The following is a 21570-nucleotide window of genomic DNA, read 5'->3' as shown; positions in this document are numbered from 1 at the left end:
CAATCTCATTGGCCCTTTAACAAAGAACAAACAGCAAAAAAATAGACATGATCAAATGCAAATCTTAGAATCAACTATTAAAGACTACCAGAACCCACTGGATTCTCCAATTACATTGAATGAACTACAGGACAAAATACAAACCCTCCAACCCAAAAAGGCCTGTGGTGTTGATGGTATCCTCAATGAAATGATCAAATAACAATTGACTATACTTAAACTCTTTAACATCATCCTTAGCTCTGGCTTCTTCCCCAATATTTGGAACCAAGAACTGATCACCCCAATCCACAAAAGTGGAGACAAATTTGACCCCAATAACTACCGTGTGATATGCGTTAACAGCAACCTTGGGAAAATCCTCTGCATTATCATTAACAGCAGACTAGTTCATTTCCTCAGTGAAAACAATGTAGTGAGCAAATGTCAAATTGTGTTTTTACCAAATTACCGTACGACAGACCACGTATTCACCCTGCACACCCTAATTGACAAACAAACAAACAAAAACAAAGGCAAAGTCTTCTCATGCTTTGTTGATTTCAAAAAAGCTTTTGACTCAATTTGGTATGAGGGTCGGCTATACAAATTGATGGAAAGTGGGGTTGGGGGAAAAACATAATAAAATCCATGTACACAAACAACAAGTGTGCGGTTAAAATTGGCAAAAAACACACACATTTCTTTCCAAAGGGCCGTGGGGTGAGACAGTGATGCAGTTTAAGCCCCACCCTCTTCAACATTTATATCAACGAATTGGCGAGGGCACTAGAACAGTTTGCAGCACCCGGCCTCACCCTACTAGAATCTGAAGTCAAATGTCTACTGTTTGCTTATGATCTGGTGCTTCTGTCACCAACCAAGGAGGGCATACAGCAGCACCTAGCTCTTCTGCACAGATCCTTTCAGACCTGGGCCCTGACAGTAAATCTCTGTAAGACAAAAATAATGGTGTTCCAAAAAAGGTCCAGTTGCCAGGACCACAAATACAAATTCCATCTAGACACCGTTGCCCTAGAGCACACAAAAAACAATACATACTGTACCTCGGCCTAAGCATCAGCGCCACAGGTAACTTCCACAAAGCTGTGAACGATCTGAGAGACAAGGCAAGAAGGGTCTTCTATGCCATCAAAAGGAACATAAAATTGGACATACCAATTACGATCTGGCTAAAAATACTTGAATCAGTTATAGAACCCATTTCCCTTTATGGTTGTGAGGTCTGGGGTCCGCTCACCAATCAAGAATTCACAAAAAGGGACAAACACCAAATTGAGACTCTGCATGCAGAATTCTGCAAAAATGTCCTCTGTGTACAACGAAAAACACAAAATAATGCATGCAGAGCAGAATTAGGCCTATACCCGCTAATTATCAAAATCCAGAAAAGAGCCGTTAAATTCTATAACCACTTAAAAGGAAGCAATGTCCAAACCTTCCATAACAAAGCCATCACCTACAGAGAGATGAACTTGGAGAAGAGTAAGCTGGTCCTGGGGCTCTGTTCACAAACACAAACAGACCCCACAGAGCCCCAGGACAACAACACAATTAGACCCAACCAAATCATGAGAAAACAAAAAGATAATTACTTCAACTACCTCAACTAGCCGGTGCCCCCGCACATTGACTCTGCACCGGTACCCCCCTGTATATATAGCCTCCCTACTGTTATTTTATTTTACTTCTGCTCTTTTTTTCTCAACACTTTTTTGTTGTTGTTTTATTTTACTTTTTTATTAAAAATAAATGCACTGTTGGTTAAGGGCTGTAAGTAAGCATTTCACTGTAATGTCTGCACCTGTTGTATTCGGCGCATGTGGCTAATACGATTTGATTTGATTTGATTTGACACATTGGAAAGAATTAACCAAAAAACTGAGCAAACTAGAATGTTATTTGGCCCTAAACAGAGAGTACACAGTGGCAGAATACCTGACCACTGTGACTGACCCAAACTTAAGGAAAGCTTTGACTATGTACAGACTCAGTGAGCATTGCTATTGAGAAAGGCCACCATAGGCAGACCTGGCTCTCAAGAGAAGACAGGCTATGTGCACACTGCCCACAAAATGAGGTGGAAACTGAGATGCACTTCCTAACCTCCTGCCAAATGTATTACCATATTAGAGACACATATTTCCCTCAGATTACAGAGATCCACAAAGAATTCAAAACCCAATTTTGATAAACTCCCTTATCTACTGGGTGAAATACCACAGTGTGCCATCACAGCAGCAAGATTTGTGACCTGTTGCCACAAGAAAAGGGCAACCAGTGAAGAACAAACACCATTGTAAATACAATCCCTTTTGTACTTTAACTATTTGCAACCCATATTTATGTTTATTTATTTTCCCATTTGTACTTTAACTATTTGCACATTGTTACAACACTGTATATATACATAATATGACATTTGAAATGACTTTATTCTTTTGGAACTTCTGAGTGTAATGTTTCCTGTTAATATTTATTGTTTATTTCACCTTTGTTTACTATCTACTTCACTTGCTTTGGCAATGTTAACATACGTTTCCCATGCCAATAAAGCCCTTGAGTTGTTATTGAATTGAATTGAATTGAATTGAATTGAATTGAGAGACAGCGAGAGAGAGAGAAAGAAAGAAACTTGAATCTGATTGGCTAGACTGCGTCTGTCTACGCCCATCGTGTTTATTATTGGCTGTCGCGTGATTCCAACCGTCGGAGTCTGCGCATTGAACACAGCACTGAAATTCAAATGTTGAACTGATCTGTTTGTTAAAGAAAAGGAGGAACGAATCGAGGCGTCTGGAGAAACGACGGCTGAGAAGCTGTCCGCGTTTGGTGAATTAGGATAGATAAACGACGATTATTCAATATTGCTAAGTCAATAGATTTTAACAAAGATAAACTCTTATCGCAATGGATCCGTTTACCGAGGTGAGTGCACAGTTTGTTTCTAAGCTAGCAAGTTACGGGTAACAGCTAGCTAAGGTAGCTGCCATGGCCAGCTAAGGTAACGCGTTAGCCAACAAAACATTGTTTCTTGTTGCAGTGCATGAAGATGGTAAACGTGTTTGATAGTCACTGTAAAGCCCATATTTGGTCACATTAACTTATTAGCTAGTGTTTAAGTTAGCTGGTTACGGTTGCTAGCTAGCTGGTAGTAACTTTGGGACACAACAGCGGAAGTCTGTGTATTGGTTGGAGTCAAACTAATACAGAATCCAGACGTTGTATCCCATAGCTAGGTAACTAGTAACTACCTCAACTTGTTCTTCAACAAATGTGAATTTAAATATCTTAACTAACTAGTGTTGCTAGGTTGCTAACTTTGGCTTTATTCAAATGTATAATCCTAACGTCAACTGAAAGTTGTTGGAAACGTTGCTAGCTAACGTTAGATAGCCAAGTGAAATATTATAGAAGCGACATCTAAACCCCGACACCTTCCATACCGTATATCATTTTATAGCTGAAGTTAGCTAGCTACCTTTCATCTTCATAATACTGTTCTAAAATTGCATGCCTGCATAAGGCAGTCAGATTGTCATCTTGTCAAAAAAACTCAGCCCCTCCCCTAACGTGCGAGCAGGGAGAGAGGAATCTGAGAATCAAACGAATAATGGATTCGTTAGTCAAAACTACAGTATGACGAAGAGAATAGTATGAATACAGGAATAAGTGTTTTCCTCCTTCATTTCCATACAGCAGTTGTCTGTCAATTTCCCTTTCTGATGCACTCTTGTCAACTTTATCAATTTGATCAAATGTGCCAGGAGTGAGTGGATAATTTATTATTATTATTTTTAAATCACTCCAGTTTGGAACTAAGTGTGTTTCATGACAATTCGGATATAGAAAAAACAGTGGCAGGCAGCAGTATACAAAATCCCTCAAATTTCCATTCCAACCAATAGAAATGCCCGGGAGATTTCAAATCCAGTAGCTGCAACAGTCAGGAGTGGCTCATTCTTAAGGAATGACACACACTTTGTAACAAGTTTTCCACACAGCCTGGCTGGATGAGAGATTCTCAGGCAACTGAAACAGTCAGGAATGTGTTGAGTCTTGCACTGTATCAGCCAGGGCTCTTGCCCAGGTCAATAAATCATGCCTCAGGACTGTTTGCCTTTGACTGGGAGGCCAGCTAGGGTTTTGGTGTACATATGAGAACAGATGGGAGAAGAGGCCAGGGAGAAGGAGTTTAGAGACAACTGCAGCCTTTTATCTCCCCCAGAACAAGTAGTTTTTCTTGACCCTGTGACATGGACTAAAACATTTTCACTATTCTAAAACCATAGACCCCCGCCATCCACTGTTCACTATGGGTGCAATAAAGCAGAAAAGGAAAATGTACTGAAATGTCACTAACTTAAGTTTACAGTGGTGTGGAATGTCCCTCAGTATGTCACTTTTATCTGTGCTAGTCAGTGCTGTACAGATGGTAAGTCAGGCTACTCCTGAGTTATGTTCTTATTAGATTAATTTAAATTATAAGAGAAAAACAAGAATTGGTGCAGACAGTGCTTTTAAATGGAAATGTGTTGTATTTTGTAATAGTGTATTTTTGCCTGTTCAGAAACTCCTGGAGAGGACCCGTGCTCGCAGGGAGAACCTGCAGAAGAAGATGGCAGAGAGGCCCACTGCTGCTAACAGACAGATGGCCAAGCGAGCTAGGGAGCCTCTGGCTGAGACCCGCAACAGCCTGGTCACAGAGGCTGTCATCGAAAAAGGTATGATCTTACACATTTATTCTCAATGTGATACATCATCATTTCTCAAATTCATTTTATTTGCTACCCCAGTGTTCCCTCTGGCTGCGATAGTAAGTATTGCATTGATGGGAATTATTTTAATTTAAACTGTAGGTGGCTCCATTAGCCTTTAGGAGGTGGTTGAACTTCCTGCACATGCATAGCTTTCCATACAGGAAGCTTGACCTTTGTAACGGCTCACTGAGAATGATCTGTTCAAATCAAATCAGAGGAATGGGTCTAGGGCTGCAGCTTTCCCTATGCTGTATTCAAATATAGACAAAATGGTGATGTTTCAGATCGTATGTATATTTGTGAGCTTTAATATGATACTCAAGGCAAATATTTAAATTCATTTTGCGGATTGGAAATCTCCCAGTGTGTAAACTTAACTCATGGTCTTTCTCACTTGACCCCCCTAGCCCCCCACCCGTCCACCAAGCCCTCTCCCTCAAAGCGGAGTCGTTCAGGTGAACTTGGTCAGCCCACCATTATTGGTGAGGAGAACAGGGAGCCTTCGATGACTCCTCACACTCTGACAGACCCCCAGACTGACCGGAAGCCCCCAACAGGCCCAGCCAGCATCCGCTCTTCTCTGGAGAGGGTGGCTGTCCGCGCTCCCGTTCCTGAACCAGAGCCCATGGTGGCAGCACAGCTTGTCCCAGAGCAGGTCAAGTCCAGGGAGGTAGCACGCCCTGCCCCAGAACCAGAGAAGGTAGCTGTGAGTGCTGCTCCACAGCCACAGAGGACCAGGAATGTGGAGGTGGTCCCTGCTAGCCCGGTTCTTCAGAGGAACAGAGAAGAGCAGAGGGAGGCTCCCACCTCCTCTACCCCTGCTGCCATGAAGTCTCGCCTGGCCAGACTGGCTGAACAGAGGCAGTACTGGGACGCTGAAGGTCAATTTCATTTGTACATGTAGCACCTGCTTAACCTTTATAGATCACCCGAAAACCAAAACGTTTACACAACTTCTAATATGAGTTTGGAATGGGACTACAACAATCATATTAAAAACATATTTGCTTTTGGCTGACAAAAATGAATGTGTATGTTTTTCCCTTTAAGGTACCTCTGAGGTTCCAGACATCCCAGCAGCTCTGTCCCCAGTAAAGAGCCAGACCCAACTAAGGCAGGCTGCGGCCCCGATCCCCGCACCCGTCCCTGCTGCTGCGTCCTCAGAAGCCCCCATGGGCCGGAAGGGTCGACTGGCCAACCTCGCTGCCAGCATTGGGTCCTGGGAGGACGACCTCGGCCATGTGGCCCCTCGCAGCAGAGACAATGCACAAGGGAAGCCTGGTAGTTTCAGTACCGTCACCCCTGCTTGGAGGAGAGAGGCTGGTGCTGGAGCCAAACCCATCTCTGCTGCTGCAGACCGGACACAAATGAGTCAGACATCAAACAGCAAGCCTGTTCTGGACTCCAACCAGGTGAGTCATAATGTGACAGTTGGCTTAGTTATTAATCATGATGTACATAACTGTTGTGTGAGTAATATGTCCATGCATGGGAGAGACTGATTCTATAGAGAAGATTAAGATACGAAGTGGTGATGCTTTGCAAGAAAGCGATGTGCAGTAACAACTTATTTTAAATAGTTGTGTCATCGCACATGCACAATACTTTTTGCGATTTTCTGAATAGTTTGGTTAATAATTTCTCTCTTGCATTTCTTCAGCAGCCTTTCAACTCCACCAAAGCGGTTCCCCCCAGCCCACAGAAGACTGAAGTACCTGAAGCCAGACCAGCTCGACAGACAGGCAGAGGTCTCCCCTCTCCTGTATCCAGTCTCCAGAGGAGTTACCAGGGGAGAGCCTCAGCCTTCACCCCCAGCCCCCAGAAAGGTGCTCCCTCCTCAGCCTCACCTGTGCCTCAGAGCCCTCTGAAGAACCAGGCCCTGTCCCGAGCCCTGGAGGTCAATGCTAGCCCCAAGAATCCCGAGCTCCCCACCAAGCCCTCTAACACTGGGCCCTCTGTCCTGCAGACCAGGGAGAGGTTCACCAATGAGACTTCCCCGGCCACTCCCCTGCAGCAGAGAGGCGTCACAGGAGCAACTGGAACTCCAGGTGAGCGAGAATGAGCATTCAATTTAGCTTTGTATTTCCTACGCTAAAATTTACATCTTATTAGATTGTTCTGGAATAGCAGATGTTTTAATACGCAGTCTCTGCTCATTTGTCCATTGCTGTGTTTCAAACATGTGTAAGTCCTCTTCCATTGTTCTCCCAAGAGTTTCTAAATATTTGTCTGTTTCCAACAGGTGTCAAGTCGTTCATGGAGCGTTTTGGGGAGAGGTGCCAGGAGCGCTCCGGCCTGAGTTCCGCTGATACCAGCCATGGAGCTGCCGCTCGTACCCCGACCGTAGTGAACCCGTCTGGGGCAGGCCTTGCTGGTCGTACCCCTGTGGTGAGCCAGTCTGGGACCCCCAACACCAGGCTGGTGCAGGAGACGCTGAGAGCTGCCCAGGTTGCCAACACCACCACCGCTGACCTCGCGCAGAAACAGAAACTGGTACGTACAGTCTTAGTTTTGCCTTTGTACAGCACTTTGGCATTTATTTTTGTTATAAATAGCTCTTTTGAAAATAAAAGTATTACACACATGTATTATGACATTTTTTTTGTGACCAGAATGTTGACAAATTGATGAAAAATCGTAATTTTCTTGTTCTTTATCGCAGGAGCGTGAGTCGGAACTGGCTCATATTCGTAACCGCTTCCAGAAAGGGAACAACATTTGGAAGAACAAGGATGAAGAGGCAGACGCCAAGAGAAACACAGAGGCCAAGGTTGGTGGTGAAGTATATTTATTTTGACCACGGTTGGACCAAACTTCATATGTGCAGACTGTTGTATGATGGACGACTGCAAAGCAGTTAGGAAGGAAATGTTAAATGAGCCTGTAGTAATTTTTCTCAGGATCTGATTGAGCAGCCTGGGGAGAGACGGCCTGTTGTCTCCCAGCCTGATGCTGAGCCAACAGCTTCCCCTCTGGATAGCCTGAATGCAGCACCCAAGAAACCCAATGTACCTGCTGCCACCACCCCAACCTCTAGCCCTGTGAAGCGAGTAGAATTCTCAGTGGAGGAATCAGGTACTGTACATAGTATACTACTTGATCATACCAACTTGGATTTCTATGAGTACACTGATCATAAAAATAAGTCTTCGGACGCTTGAATCAGATGCAAGTTACAGCGTTTTAATGTCCTAATGTTTCAGTCAACAAAAAAATTAATTAGAGCAGTCATCCTTAAAATCTACGTTTATACTGATGGCGTCACTAAATAATATTCCACTCACGATTCTCACTGCAGACGAAGAGAGTCATGAGATAGAGGTGAATGTGGACCAGTCCATCAACTCTGATGTGATCAACGGGATCTTTGACGGGGTCCATGACCAGAGCGAGGTGCAGAGTGGTGAGGAGGAAGAGACATTGAACATTTCCTCTATGTCCATCCTGGCCCCCTTCTCTGAGACTGTGGCTGCTGTGGTCAAGAGCCCAGTGAGGAAGATGATGGTCAGTTACAGCGCAAAGCTGGAAAAAAACTACAAGCATACAAAAATATTTCAGCCATTTAATGTCTTGGATGTACAACTGCGTTTTAATGCAAGCTTGTCATATATTATTTGCGCCCATTGACTAGATATAATGTTATGGCCAATTGTATTTTTTTTGGGCCAACCTAATTACTTTTTCATGTATATCCCTACCCAGACGTCAACCCCAGCCAGTTCGTTCAACGCTAAGAGCCAGACTCCTGACAGTGTTTCCAGACCCAGTAAGTTCCAGAGGGCTCACATGCTCCGGGCCGGGTCATCAGACAGCCTAGAAGAGACAGACGAACATGATGGCCACAACCTGCCCTACAGGTAACCAATCAATCAAATTGATTTATAAAGCCCTTTTTACATCAGCAGATGTCACAAAGTGCTATACAGAAACCCAGCCTAAAACCCCAAACAGCAAGCAATGCAGATGTAGAAGCACGGTGGCTAGGAAAAACTCCCTAGAAAGGCAGAAACCTAGAGGAACCAGGCTCTGAGGGGTCGCCAGTCCCCTTCTGGCTGTGCTTACATTTACATTTTCGTCATTTAGCAGACGCTCTTATCCAGAGCGACTTACAAATTGGTGCATTCACCTTATGATAGCCAGTGGGACAACCACTTTACAATATTTTTTATATATCTATTTTTGGGGGGGGCGTTAGGTAAGGGTGGGTAGAAGGATTACTTTATACTATCCCAGGTATTCCTTAAAGAGGGGGGGTTTCAAGTGTCTCCAGAAGGTGGTGAGTGACTCCGCTGTCCTGGCGTCGTGAGGGAGCTTGTTCCACCATTGGGGTGCCAGAGCAGCGAACCGTTTTGACTGGGCTGAGCGGGAACTGTGCTTCCGCAGAGGTAGGGGGGCCAGCAGGCCAGAGGTAGATGAACGCAATGCCCTCGTTTGGGTGTAGGGACTGATCAGAGCCTGAAGGTACGGAGGTGCCGTTCCCCTCACAGCTCCGTAGGCAAGCACCATGGTCTTGTAGCAGATGCGAGCTTCAACTGGAAGCCAGTGGAGTGTGCGGAGGAGCGGGGTGGCGTGAGAGAACTTGGGAAGGTTGAACACCAGAAGGGCTGCGGCGTTCTGGATGAGTTGTAGGGGTTTAATGGCACAGGCAGGGAGCCCAGCCAACAGCGAGTTGCAGTAATCCAGACGGGAGATGACAAGTCCCTGGATTAGGACCTGTGCCGCTTCCTGTGTAAGGCAGGGTCGTACTCTGCGAATGTTGTAGAGCATGACCATGTGCTGGGTGGAGATTATAACAGTACATGGCCATTAAGGCCAGATTTTTCTCCAAGATGTTCAAAAGTTCATAGATGACCAGCAGGGTCAAATAATAATCACAGTGGTTGTAGGGGTTGCAACAGGTCAGTACATCAGGAGTAAATGTCACTTGGCTTTTCATAGCCGGACATTTAGAGGTTGAAATAGCAGGTGCAGTAGAGAGAGAGAGTTGAAAACAGTAGGTCTGGGACAAGGTAGCACGTCCGGTGAACAGGTCAGGGTTCCATAGCCGCAGGCAGGAGAGTTGAAACTGGAGCAGCAGCATGACCAGGTGGACTGGGGACAGCAAGGAGTCATCAGGCCAGGTAGTCCTGAGGCATGGTCCTAGGGCTCAGGTCCTCCGGGAGGGGGAAATAAAGAATTAGAGGGAGCATACTTAAATTCACACCGGATAAGACAGGAGAATAACACCAGATATAACAGACTGACCCTAGCCCCCCGGCACATAGACTATTGCAGCATAGATACTGGAGGCTGAGACAGGGGGTCGGGAGACGCTGTGGCCCTGTCCGGACAGGGCCAACCAGGCAGGATATAACCCCACCCACTTTGCCAAAGCACAGCCCCCACACCACCAGAGGGATATCAACAGACCACCAACCTACTACCCTGAGACAAGGCTGAGTATAGCCCACGATGATCTCCTCCACTACACGAGCCCGAGGTGGCGACAAACCGAACAGGAAGATCACGTAAGTGACTCAACCCACTCAAGTGACGCACCCCTCCTGGAGACTGCATGGAAAGCACCAGTAAGCGTGTGACTCAGCACCCTTAATAGGGTCAGAGGCAGATAATCCCAATGGAGAGATGGGAACCGGCCAGGCAGAGACAGCAAGGGCGGTTCGCCGCTCCAGTCCGTTCACCTTCGCACCCCTGGGCCAGACTACACTCAATCATAGGACCTACTGAAGAGATGAGTCTTCAGTAAAGACTTAAAGGTCGAGACCGAGTCTCTCTCACATGGATAGGCAGACCATTCCATAAAAATGGAGCTCTATAGGAGGAAGCCCTGCCTCCAGCTGTTTGCTTAGAAATTCTAGGGACAATGAGGCCTGTGTCTTGTGACCGTAGCGTACGTGTAGGTATGTACGGCAGGACCAAATCGGAGAGATGGGTAGGAGCAAGCCCATGTAATGCTTTGTAGGTTAGCAGTAAAACCTAGCACTGGAGTAATATGATAATTTTCTGGGGTTCTAGTCAAGATTCTAGCAGCCGTGTTTAGCACTAACTGAAGTTTATTTAGTGCTTTAGCCGGAGAGTAGAGCATTGCGGTAGTCTAATCTAGAAGTGACAAAAGCATGGATTAGCTTTTTGAGTTAAGTTTCTGATTTTTGCAATGTTATGAAGATGGAAAAAGCTGTCCTTTAAATGTTCTTGATATGTTCGTCAAAAGAGGGATCAGGCTCCAGAGTAACGACCAAGGTCCTTCAGTTTTTTTTTTTGGGAGACTCATCAAGATTAATTGTCAGATCCAACAAAAGATCTCTGTTTCTTGTGACCTAAAACTAGCATCTCTGTTTTGTCCGAGTTTAAAAGTAACGCATTTTCCGCCATCCACTTCCTTATGTCTGAAACACAGGCTTCCAGGGTAGGCAATGCTGGGGCTTCAACATGTTTCATCAATGTACAGCTGCGTGTCGTCCGCATACCAATGAAAGTTAACATTGTTTCCAAATGACATCACCAAGAGGTAAAATGTATAGTGAAAACAATAGTGGTCCAAAAACGGAACCTTGAGGAACACCGAAACTTACAGTTGATTTGTCAGAGGACAAACCATCCACAGAGACTAACTGAATCTTTTCGACAGATAAGATCTAAACTAGGCAAGAACTTGTCCATGTAGAAAATTAAGGTTTCCAATCTCTCCAAAAGAATGTGTTGATTGATGGTGTCAAAAGCAGCACTTACGCTTCGAACACACCGACTGCGTCATTGCGTTTTGGTACACCAGAAGTACATTAATTTCCAATGGAAAGCTGTGTTTGCCTTGCAGCATTGCGTTGCAGGGGCAGTTGCAGTGCGTTGTGTGTGTGTGGTGCATACGTTGGATTTATTAAATGTATGCGGCAAACTGTATGCGTACAGTTGACAGAAACGGTAGCAGAAGGTGAATGTTGAACTTTTGTTGCCCACATCTAGATGATGCTGCATACTATTTTGCGCAATGACTCAGTCGGTGTGTTCAAAGCGTAAGGTCTAGGAGCACGAGGACAGATGCAGAGCCTTGGTCTGACGCCATTTAAAAGGTAATTTACCACCTTCACGAGTGCAGTCTCAGTGCTATGATGGGGTCTAAAACCAGACTAAAGTGTTTCGTAAACATTATTTGTCTTCAGGAAGGCAGTGAGTTGCTGCACAACAGCTTTTTCAAAAAATTGGAGGAATGGGAGACTTGATATAGGCCGATAGTGTTTTACATTTCTGGGTCAAGTTTTGGCTTTTCAAGAGAGGCTTTATTACTGCCACTTTTAGTGAGTGTTACACATCCAGTGGAAGCCATTTATTATGTTCAACATAGGAGGGCCAAGCACAGGAAGCAGCTCTTTCAGTAGTTTAGTTGGAATAGGGTCCAGTATGCAGCTTGAAGGTTGAGGCAATGACTATTTTCATGAATGTGTCGATATAGGATTAAAAAACTTGAGTGTCTCCATTGATCCTAGGTCCTGGCAGTTTTGTGCAGACTCAGGACAACTGAGCTTTGGAGAAATACGCAGATTCAAAGAGGAGTCTGTAATTTGCTTTCTAATGATCATGATCTTTTCGTCGAAGAAGTTCATGAATTCATCACTGCTGAAGTGAAAGGCATCCTCTCTTGGGGAATGCTGCTTTTTAGTTAGCTTTGCGACAGTATCAAATATACATGTTTGATTGTTCTTATTCTTCTCAATTAGGTTGGGAAAAATAGGATGATCGAGCAGCAGTGAGGGCTCTTCGATATTGCACTGTACTGTATTTCCAAGCTAGTAGGAAGACTTCCAGTTTGGTGGAAAGCCATTTCCGTTCCAATTGTCTGGAAGCTTGCTTCAGGGCTCGGGTATTTTCTGTATACCAGGGAGCTAGTTTCTTGTGCCAAATGTTTTTTGTTTTTAGGGGTGCCACTGCGTCTCCAGGGTATTGGGATGCAAGGCTTAAATTTAGCTCAGTCGATAACTGATTTTGCAACGGCCAGGGTTGTGAGGTCGATTCACACGGAAGGGCATCTAGAAATATTTATATCGAGATATTTATACACTAGCCTTTGATGTCCTTGGTTGAGCGTCTGACAGATAATTTGATAAAATGTAAATGTAATAAGATGGTGGTCCGATAGTCCAGGATTATGAGGAAAAACATTTTGAGCCACTATTTATTCCATGGGACAAAACTAGATCCCGGGTATGACTGTGGCAATGAGTAGGTCCGGAGACATGTTGGACAAAACCTACTGAGTCGATGATGGCTACGTAAGCTTTTTGGAGTGGTCTGTGGACTTTTCCATGTGAATATTAAAGTCACCCAAAATTAGAATATCTGCCATGACTACAAGGTCCAATAGGAATTCCGGGAACTCAGTGAGGAACTCTGAATACGGCCCAGGAGGCCTGTAAACAGTAGCTATAAAAAGTGATTGAGTAGGCTGCATAGATTTCATGACTAGAAGCTCAGAAGACGAAAATGCAGTAATTTTTTTTTGGGGGGGAAATTGAAATTTGCTATCGTAAATGTTAGCAACACCTCCGCCTTTGCGGTATGCACAGGGGATGTGGTCACTAGTGTAACTAGGAGGAGAGGCCTCATTTAACACAGTAAATTCATCAGGCTTAAGCCATGTTTCAGTCAGGCCAATCACATCAAGATTATGATCAGTGATTAGTTCATTGACCATAACTGCCTTGGAAGTGAGGGATCTAACATTAAGTAGCCATATTTTGAGATGTGAGATATCACAATCTCTTTCAATAATGACAGGACTGGAGGAGGTCTTTATTCCATTGAGATTGCTAAGGCAAACACTGCCATGTTTAGTTTTGCTCAACCTAGATCGACGCACAGACACGGTCTCAATGGGGATAACTGAGCTGACTACACTGACTGTGCTATTGGCAGACTCCACTATGCTGGCATGCTGGCTATCAGCCACTAACCAGGTAAAGCCACATACCCAAACTGGTGCCTTACTGAATTCATGGTATCTGTAATGTAACTGGCTGAGCTTCACCCCTTCAACTGATACACCAACAACTTTTCTATTTGACATTTAGTTTCACTGAGTTCAAGATGCAACTAGTTCACGATACTTAGGTGCTAATATGAATCGATAGTATTGCGATACTCACGATTCTATATGTATTGCGATTTGATGTTCCAAACATACTGCTCACTATGTCTGCTGCGGAGAGACAAGAGAGCATGAGAACTCGTTTTCATCAGTCTGAAATAAAAGCATTGAACATGTTGGCTCACTATTTAAAAAGAAGCTGGAGAACAAGCTATAGGATAAAATACAGGCGTTTTGCCGCAGGTACAGCCTACTAGCGCTACCTACAGTAGCAAATTTGTTTTAATATTTCTCTCTTCAAATCGATACTTGGACTGAAATATTGATGTAATATCGTCCAAAAATAATATTGCCATATGTAACTATCGATTTCCCCCACCCCCATCACTAGATACAACCTCTAACTATTTTCTTAGTTCATCCAGACCCTTGTATCCAATTAACACCATTTTGATACTCATTTTTTTTACGGAAGCAAAGCATCCCTCCATGTTCACTCTTTCCATACAAGCATTTCGCTACTCCCGCAATAACATGTTTTCCTTTCTCTTCTAGTATTGATGCGTACAGGTCGACCAGGATCAAGGATAGTACGGAGAGGCCTCGTGTGAAGCAGGTCATCGTGAGGAAGGAGGATATGTCTCGTAGAGCAGCAGAGGAACCCAGGAGCCAAGGACACACCAGCATCAAACAGAAGATGAAGGTAAAGGCACGGACAGACCGGTAGGATTGTTGAGCGTCTGTCGGCCGAGAGTACTTAGCACCTCTGAACAGAGTGCCGGCTGTAATTTGCAAACTGATTCCACATGTAAAAACGGACAATGGTCCCTATAACACACCGCGCTGACAGCGAACGAATGGCCCCATACTGTGCAGACTGACAGTCGCTCTGGATAGAAGCTGGCTCGGTAACACAATGCCAGAAGAAGAACAACTTACTTCAGAGGTGACCCTGTCATACTGTTAGGAATAGTAAGGGATCTAGTAGTAGTAGAGGGTATAATATCTCAGACTCTACAAAAACCAGACTTCATAGAATCAAGTGTAAGTGCTCTGAGTGCAAAAGATATTACCTCTTTCCCCCTCATTCCATGTAGGTTCTTCTGACCACTGATGTTGATTTCCTCATTCCATGTGACCAGTGATGTCTTCTTTCTGATTCCTTGTAGGTTCTGACCAATGAGATGAACCTGCAGCAGACCGTGATCAGCCAGGCCAGCCAAGCTCTGAACTGCTGTACGGATGAGGAGCATGGGAAAGGCTCGCAGGTGGAGGCAGAGGCTGAGAGGCTGCTGCTTATAGCCAGTAAGTTTCTCTTCCACCTCGACAACATGGGTGCACACACTGACCGCCAATCCCAATTTGCGCCATACCCCTTGGGGACCGGCTGTGATATCTTGAGATTATTGACATGCATTTCGCATAAACATTGCATTGTTTTCTTCAGTCTTTTCTCTACATGTATTTTTCTTGTCTCCCTCCAGCGGAGAAGCGGGGGGCTCTGAAGGTGGAGCTAGACCGTCTGAAGGGAGAGGGTCCTAGTGGTCAGAGGAGGAGGCAGGGTGGGGACATGGGGGTTACAGCCTCCAAGGGATCCATCTCCCTCCTGGAGCTACGACTGCCCCTCAAAGCTGACTTTGTCTGCTCCACTGCTAACAATCCAGGTAGAGACCCAACAATTGTTACTTGATTATCTCTTCTTTTTTTTTACTAATGTTTTGTAGTGTGTAATGTGCCTGCGACCAAATTGCCTTTCGGGGACAAAGTTCTATTGAACTCCTGTTTCCCACATTGTACTGTCAAAAACAAGATACAAATGTACATTTCTCAATCCAATTGTAATATACGTTTACATTTTAGTCATTTAGCAGACGGTCTTATCCAGAGCGACTTACAGTTAGTGAGTGCATACATTTTCATACTGGCCCCCCGTGGGAAACGAACCCACAACCCTGGCGTTGCAAGCGCCATGCTCTACCAACTGAGCTACATGTATAGTGTGTTAGACTGAAGTCATTACGTTTTCCACTTTATATCTGTGTTTATTCCAGAGTCGTCCAGCCATTACTTCTTCATCATGATCCGTGCTGGAGCTGAGAATACAGTTGCTACTCCCCTGGCCAGCACACGTAGCGCTATCAGTGGAGACGCAATCACCTTCTCTACCAAGTTCACCATGTCAGTTAATTACAGATTCTCTCTCTGAAATTCTGTAGAATAGAACCACTGTCATGCATGCATGTCATTCCCCATACATGTTCTAATGCCTTTCTCTGTCTGTCTTCCATTTTAGGCCTGATGTCTCTAACGACTTTGCAATTGATATTGAGGTTTACTGCCTGGTGAGTTCTTGCTGCTTTTGGCAAATGCAGATGTTATTGTTTGAGGAGGACTGACTTCTTTGAGCTGAGATATTACTCTAACCATGTTTATTTCTTCAGGTGCAGAAGCGTGAGTTGAACCCTGACAAGAGGAAGAAGCCCAGCAAGTCAAAGGTAGTTAGATTTTCTCAAATGTGCCAAAACAAACTACAAATCAGTTTATTGAATGTTGGAACTGAGCATAGTCTTGTATCTTGGCAGCTAGTTTCTGCTTGAATACACTGCGATTGCTGTGCATCAGAATATGCATTTAGAGCATTGCATTTAGAGCTATTTTCAAACAACGTCCCGTCTCTAAGATGAGATGGTGTGTGTTCAGATGCTCCGGAGGCATGTTCATGAGGCCCTTGAGTTGTGCTTGTCGGTATGGACTGATTTTAAAACCCTACTCACCTTTTGGTGTGGGTGTACTGTAATGTTACTACTCGGTAGTAGAACACAGCTAACACTAGGCCTACCAGGCCCTGGGCCTACTGCTGCCATCACACACATTAGGCTTTCAGGCTCCACTTCTTTTCATTCCAACACATGGTGAAAGGTCCCTTGTTGTAGGATGGAAGGCTTTGTTCACAGCTCACAATGGCATAGTTGGCTTAGTCAGTGATTTGAGTTAACCATTCATTCACTTGTCTGTGTCCCGACGTAACCTCTACTGAAACTGAATCACTGTTTCTCTTTCTAGGCCATCACTCCCAAGAGGTTCCTCGCCATTACTGTAAGCTTTCAATCTTACCAACCTCTAATACAGATAGTACTGCCTTGTGGTCATATGCAGAATGTTTGAACACTTACCGTATCTGTTCAGGGGGATTGGTAGGAATGATTGCCTCATGGAAAATGTAGAATTGCATCAGTGAATGCATTATAGTAATATTCTGTTACTGTGTAGGTTATGCTGTCACAAAAAAATTAAAAATATATATGTTGTATGCACAGTCAGCGATCTTGAAAATGATTCTAAACATGCCTCCTCTTTCTAACTTCTCTCGCTCTCTCTATTTGCCCCTGTAGAAGAGCAGTCTGACTCCAGGTAAGGATACTTCTTCGGTTGATGAATTTGGACCCTGATGTCTTGCGGTGCTTGTTTAAATAACTCTGCTGCTAGTGGATATTTTTATGAAGGTTTTACTTGCAGTTATTGTGATGTGTGGTTCTGTCTCACCTACTTAAGTTGAACTGACTTATTAATGTTGCAAGTCTCTGGATGATGATGATGATGTCTGCTTAAATTACAAACAAATTGCTAAAACATCCTCCTAATGCTCTTTGCAGTGGTGGCCAGTCCTGGGGGCCCAAATGCAGTCCGCACCAGTAACTTTGTCCTGGTCGGGTCTCACAAGCTAATGCTAGCCTCTATTGGGAAAAACAAGTTCTCATTGGAGAAGGTAAAATCTGAAGACTTTTGTTACATAAAAAAAAAAAAACTTTATTGAAATGTTCTAACTCCATTTTGCTTTCACTGTTGTACAATGCATTAACTTCCATTATATCCTGAATTCACCCTCTATTTCCACTTTGGCTGTATCTCTGCACACAATGCCAGCTAATGTCCAGGGTAATCATAGGGGAGGGGGTAACATTTGTAGAGTTTAGAACTGATAGTTGGCCAGAGCAGGGAGACAGGCCTCCCAATCTGACAGTGTTCTTTGTTCTCCCACCTGCACGGTCTGCGTGCTACCTACCAGCCTCTGACACGTATTCACTCACACTCCTTGTTTCTCTCTTTTAGATCAAATATGAAGGCATTGAGAGAGAGCTTCTCAGAGACATGTTTCACAGCAAGGTTGCTAATTGATCCACAACCACTTTTAATATTTTGGGATTTGTGTGTGGTGGTTTGTGATAAGATAATGTGGTTCTGTTGTGGCACCAACTAACATTTCTAACCTCAATCTACAAGTTGGTTGGTATTGTCGTAAGGAAAATAAGTTGTCCTGGATATCTTTTGTATGTTGCACAGTTAATGTATCTCACCATCCATCCAATGTAATCTTCCCTACGAGAAGACAAGTCTTGCGTTTCAGTCTAAAGCCTGATTAACACAATCTGTCCTGTCACCCGATGGAAGCGTTTTGTGGAGGTGTTGGTAGTCTTTCAGCTGAGGCCTGTGTTACAACATGTCCTGTGTAATCTGTAGGTGCCTTTCCTGTGCCCCTTGGAGGGACACATCTACCTGAAGATGCAGTGTGAGGTGGGCTCCTTGGTGGAGGAGAGAGGCTTCTTGGTGAGTACACACTGTCTTTGAACTGTGTCCCCTGCGCTGAGCTAAAGCCTATCAATGTATTTATAAATCCCTTTTTACACAGCAATTGTTTACAGGAACCCTGCTTAGACCACAAAGAGCAAGCAGAAGTAGAGACAAAGCCTAGGCATTCACGTCTTCATGTCTCAGTCAAGGTTTATTACACAAGCGGGTTCAATAGCCTAATCAACATCCTTCTGTTTTTCAGACGATGTTTGAGGATGTGAGTGGGTTCGGAGCGTGGCACAGGAGATGGTGTGTCCTGTCAGGATACTGTATCTCCTACTGGACCTACCCTGATGATGAGAAACGCAAGGTAAGAGAGGACGTGGAAGCCAACCTGCCTTCGATCACTATTATTGGAACCTTTAGTCTTGAATAATAAGCCCTGTGAGCCTCATTTTGCAATACCATAGGACTCCAGTGGAAATGAGACTTCAGTCTTTGTGTTAATTCTTGATAGTTTTAATGTACCAGTATGCCAATTCATGTTTCCTCCGATTAGAGTAGCTTTTTATGTATTTTAATTGTTAATCAATTTCTCTGGACGGATCCACGTCTTTCTAGAACCCAATGGGTCGCATCAACTTGGCCAACTGCACCAGTCGTAAGGTGGAGCCAGCCAACAGGGAGTTCTGTGCCCGGCCCAACACCTTTGAGCTGATCACTGTCCGGCCTCAGCGAGAGAATGACAGAGAGACGCTCGTCAGCCAGTGTAAAAACACAATGTGTGTCACCAAGTAAGTCACTGGTCGAAGTTGCCATAGTACGCTGTGTTTTGTAGGCAAATACCTTGTGTGGAGCAATTGTTTGCAGTCATGAAGTATGATTGCTGATTTTATTACATTTAATGCACTGGAGCCCAAGTTTTCTATTTTTTGCACTCTTCTCCCTGAAGTGAGCACTTATTTACTCCCCCCTCAAAGGTTTTAAAACCATTGGATTGGTGTAGGCAGTGTCTAGTGTTAACATATTTCTTAAACCAATCCAATGCCTTCAAATCCTTCAGGGAGTAGTGAACGAGTGCACACTTCAGGAAGAAGGAAACTGAATTGGACTTGGGTCTCCAGTCCAGTATACTGAAACGCATGGCATGACTCTTTACGTGTACCTGCAGGAACTGGCTGTGTGCCGACACCAAGGACGAGAGGAACCTGTGGATGCAGAAGCTCAACCAGATCCTAGTGGACTTGCGCATGTGGCAGCCAGATTCCTGCTACAGGCCTGTGTGAGCACAGCACCCCTGCCTAGACTGGAGGGCTAACACCCTGCATGGCTCTGGGTCTCTCATATGGACTGTCACTATCAGTGACACTTACGATGACTAAAGTGCAATACAGTATGAAAGTTATTGAATAAGATTTACAGGTGGATGGTATTTTTAGAGGTGCTTTAGTGGACAGTCAAGACAGTTTAAGTCCAGGGTGGGCAACTGGCGGATCAATCCCCCACCCAACTCAGTCAGGGTCTCAACTTACTGTTGAGAATTATAGTAGACACTACAAGGTGTAATTTGGTTGTGAATCAGCTGTTTTTCTCTTGTCAGTCACTGACAGTCACTCAATTAGCCCATGTCAGCTAACATTTTTTAGATTGGTTGGTAAGTTAGTCTAGCCAGCTATCTAAACTTGGAGTAATCATACTCGAATTACAGTCTGGGGGGGCATTGATTTTGTTAGTCACTCATATCATATTAACTGCAAATATTTCTCTCCGCCCATGGCAAAATGTGTAGAATTGCTGGAAATTAACAAACATTTTCTCTCTGCTGTCGAGGGCCGCTAAAATGTTTTCCTCGCAAGGTCGCTGCATGTGGTTATGGATGTGGTATGCAGACCCGCAAGCTACTGTGGCCCCTCGTGATGAGTTCAGATTTTGTGGCCACCACCCCCATCAAAGATGCCCATCCCTGGTTTAAGTTATGAGTGTGAGAGATATATCAATAAAGCCATACTTTAGTATATATTACAGTATTGACAAGGGCTGCTGTTGCTTTTACACAGTCCATACTGACCCTGTATTTTATATGCATTTCCAAAGTGTTGGGAGGTCATAATCGTATTTGAGAGAATTTTGAGATGGTTGCATTTTAGTTTTCTATGCTGTTACTAATATGATACATCCTGCTGACGAGATATTATACGGCTTTATAGGTTGAATCGGTTTTATTAAATATTTAACTTGATGTGTCACAACCAATTCTAGAATAATCTGCGTCAGTGCCAAGGTGATGCACCAGAATTTTCTCACAATATGCATACGTGTGAATGCTCCACTTTTTCATAGTATTGGGAGAATGGCATGATTCAAAGCACTGTTGAACAACCATAACACTGAGGTTTTTAGATTTAGCCACACACTTCTCCATTCCAATACCCTTTATATATTCCCTTTGCAATCTAAGCTATAGTTAATCTTTATATTTATCATGTTGCGCACTGTGGGTAGAAACTTCTAGGCGGTCAATGAGACTACCGAACAAGAAAAACCTTAATATTGTTTTTTTATGTAAATGTTTTATATTTTTGTGTACATGTTTTAAATGGTTACAGGTCAGCAGATACGAGTATGTTTTACCACCATTATACTGTAATGGTAAACTTTGACAGTTGAGGTTATTGCAAATCCTTTTTATATGGGCAGATTTCTATTCTCATTATAGTATAGCTATACACTCTCATTAACGGCAAAGCTTATTCTCAGTCCATGTTTTAAGCATGCGCTTTGAGGACTGAGTGTGCTTTTACGGGGATGTTTTGGGGGGATAATATGCCTAATCTACCCATGAATTAATGCACAAAATGTTCTTTCTCCAAATGTTGGCAGTTCTATTATATCCTCTGATCTGTCCTGTCTAAATGTCGGCCTTTCATTGGAACAACAAGCACTCCAAATATTCCTCCGATGTACTGGTATTTCTGAAACTGAGACTTAAATAAATGCCAGCTTTAACCAAAATAGTCTGGTTTCTTTCAAGCCGATTAGGGTTGCAGTTTCATGTTCTTTAAGGTACTTTGTGTTTTTAGACTGTAGAAGAGCATGTCAATATAAAATTGGCTATGACGGGTGAGAAACTGAACAGATATTCAGTGTTAAATTGTACACAGT

At 43.9% G+C, this 21570-nt stretch overlaps 1 protein-coding gene across 4 annotated transcripts; it reads left to right on the top strand.

Moving 5' to 3' along the window:
* The first annotated feature begins 2728 nt into the window (after window positions 1–2728).
* On the top strand, window positions 2729–21420 carry LOC121572553 (anillin-like). 4 transcript variants are annotated; one of them, XM_045222051.1, is made up of 24 exons: window positions 2730–2928; window positions 4571–4724; window positions 5168–5641; window positions 5811–6172; window positions 6424–6808; window positions 7003–7253; window positions 7423–7530; window positions 7661–7835; window positions 8059–8264; window positions 8463–8617; window positions 14395–14542; window positions 15009–15144; window positions 15324–15503; window positions 15891–16017; window positions 16133–16181; window positions 16281–16334; window positions 16903–16935; window positions 17232–17250; window positions 17493–17605; window positions 17950–18003; window positions 18358–18444; window positions 18671–18778; window positions 19030–19202; window positions 19580–21420. In XM_045222051.1, exons 1-24 carry the CDS (start codon window positions 2911–2913, stop codon window positions 19692–19694), a joined length of 3684 nt encoding a protein of 1227 aa, XP_045077986.1. In that variant the 5' UTR covers window positions 2730–2910; the 3' UTR covers window positions 19695–21420. The 4 variants fall into 4 exon arrangements, with proteins under 4 accessions (XP_045077988.1, XP_045077986.1, XP_045077985.1 ...); XM_045222050.1 differs by having other exon boundaries at window positions 6421–6808; XM_045222052.1 differs by lacking the exon at window positions 17950–18003 and having other exon boundaries at window positions 2731–2928; window positions 6421–6808.
* Window positions 21421–21570: the final 150 nt, after the last annotated feature.

This window comes from Coregonus clupeaformis, chromosome 8 (genome assembly GCF_020615455.1).
Source record: "Coregonus clupeaformis isolate EN_2021a chromosome 8, ASM2061545v1, whole genome shotgun sequence".
NCBI lineage: Eukaryota > Metazoa > Chordata > Actinopteri > Salmoniformes > Salmonidae > Coregonus > Coregonus clupeaformis.
This window is presented reverse-complemented; position numbering and strand designations above follow the sequence as displayed.

Bases quoted from the DNA above. Each gene is read 5' to 3' on its own strand.
- LOC121572553 (XM_045222050.1), top strand. The intron at 7,254-7,422 runs GTACGTACAGTC...TCTTTATCGCAG, and splicing joins TCGCGCAGAAACAGAAACTG to GAGCGTGAGTCGGAACTGGC. The intron at 7,531-7,660 runs GTTGGTGGTGAA...AATTTTTCTCAG, and splicing joins AGAGAAACACAGAGGCCAAG to GATCTGATTGAGCAGCCTGG.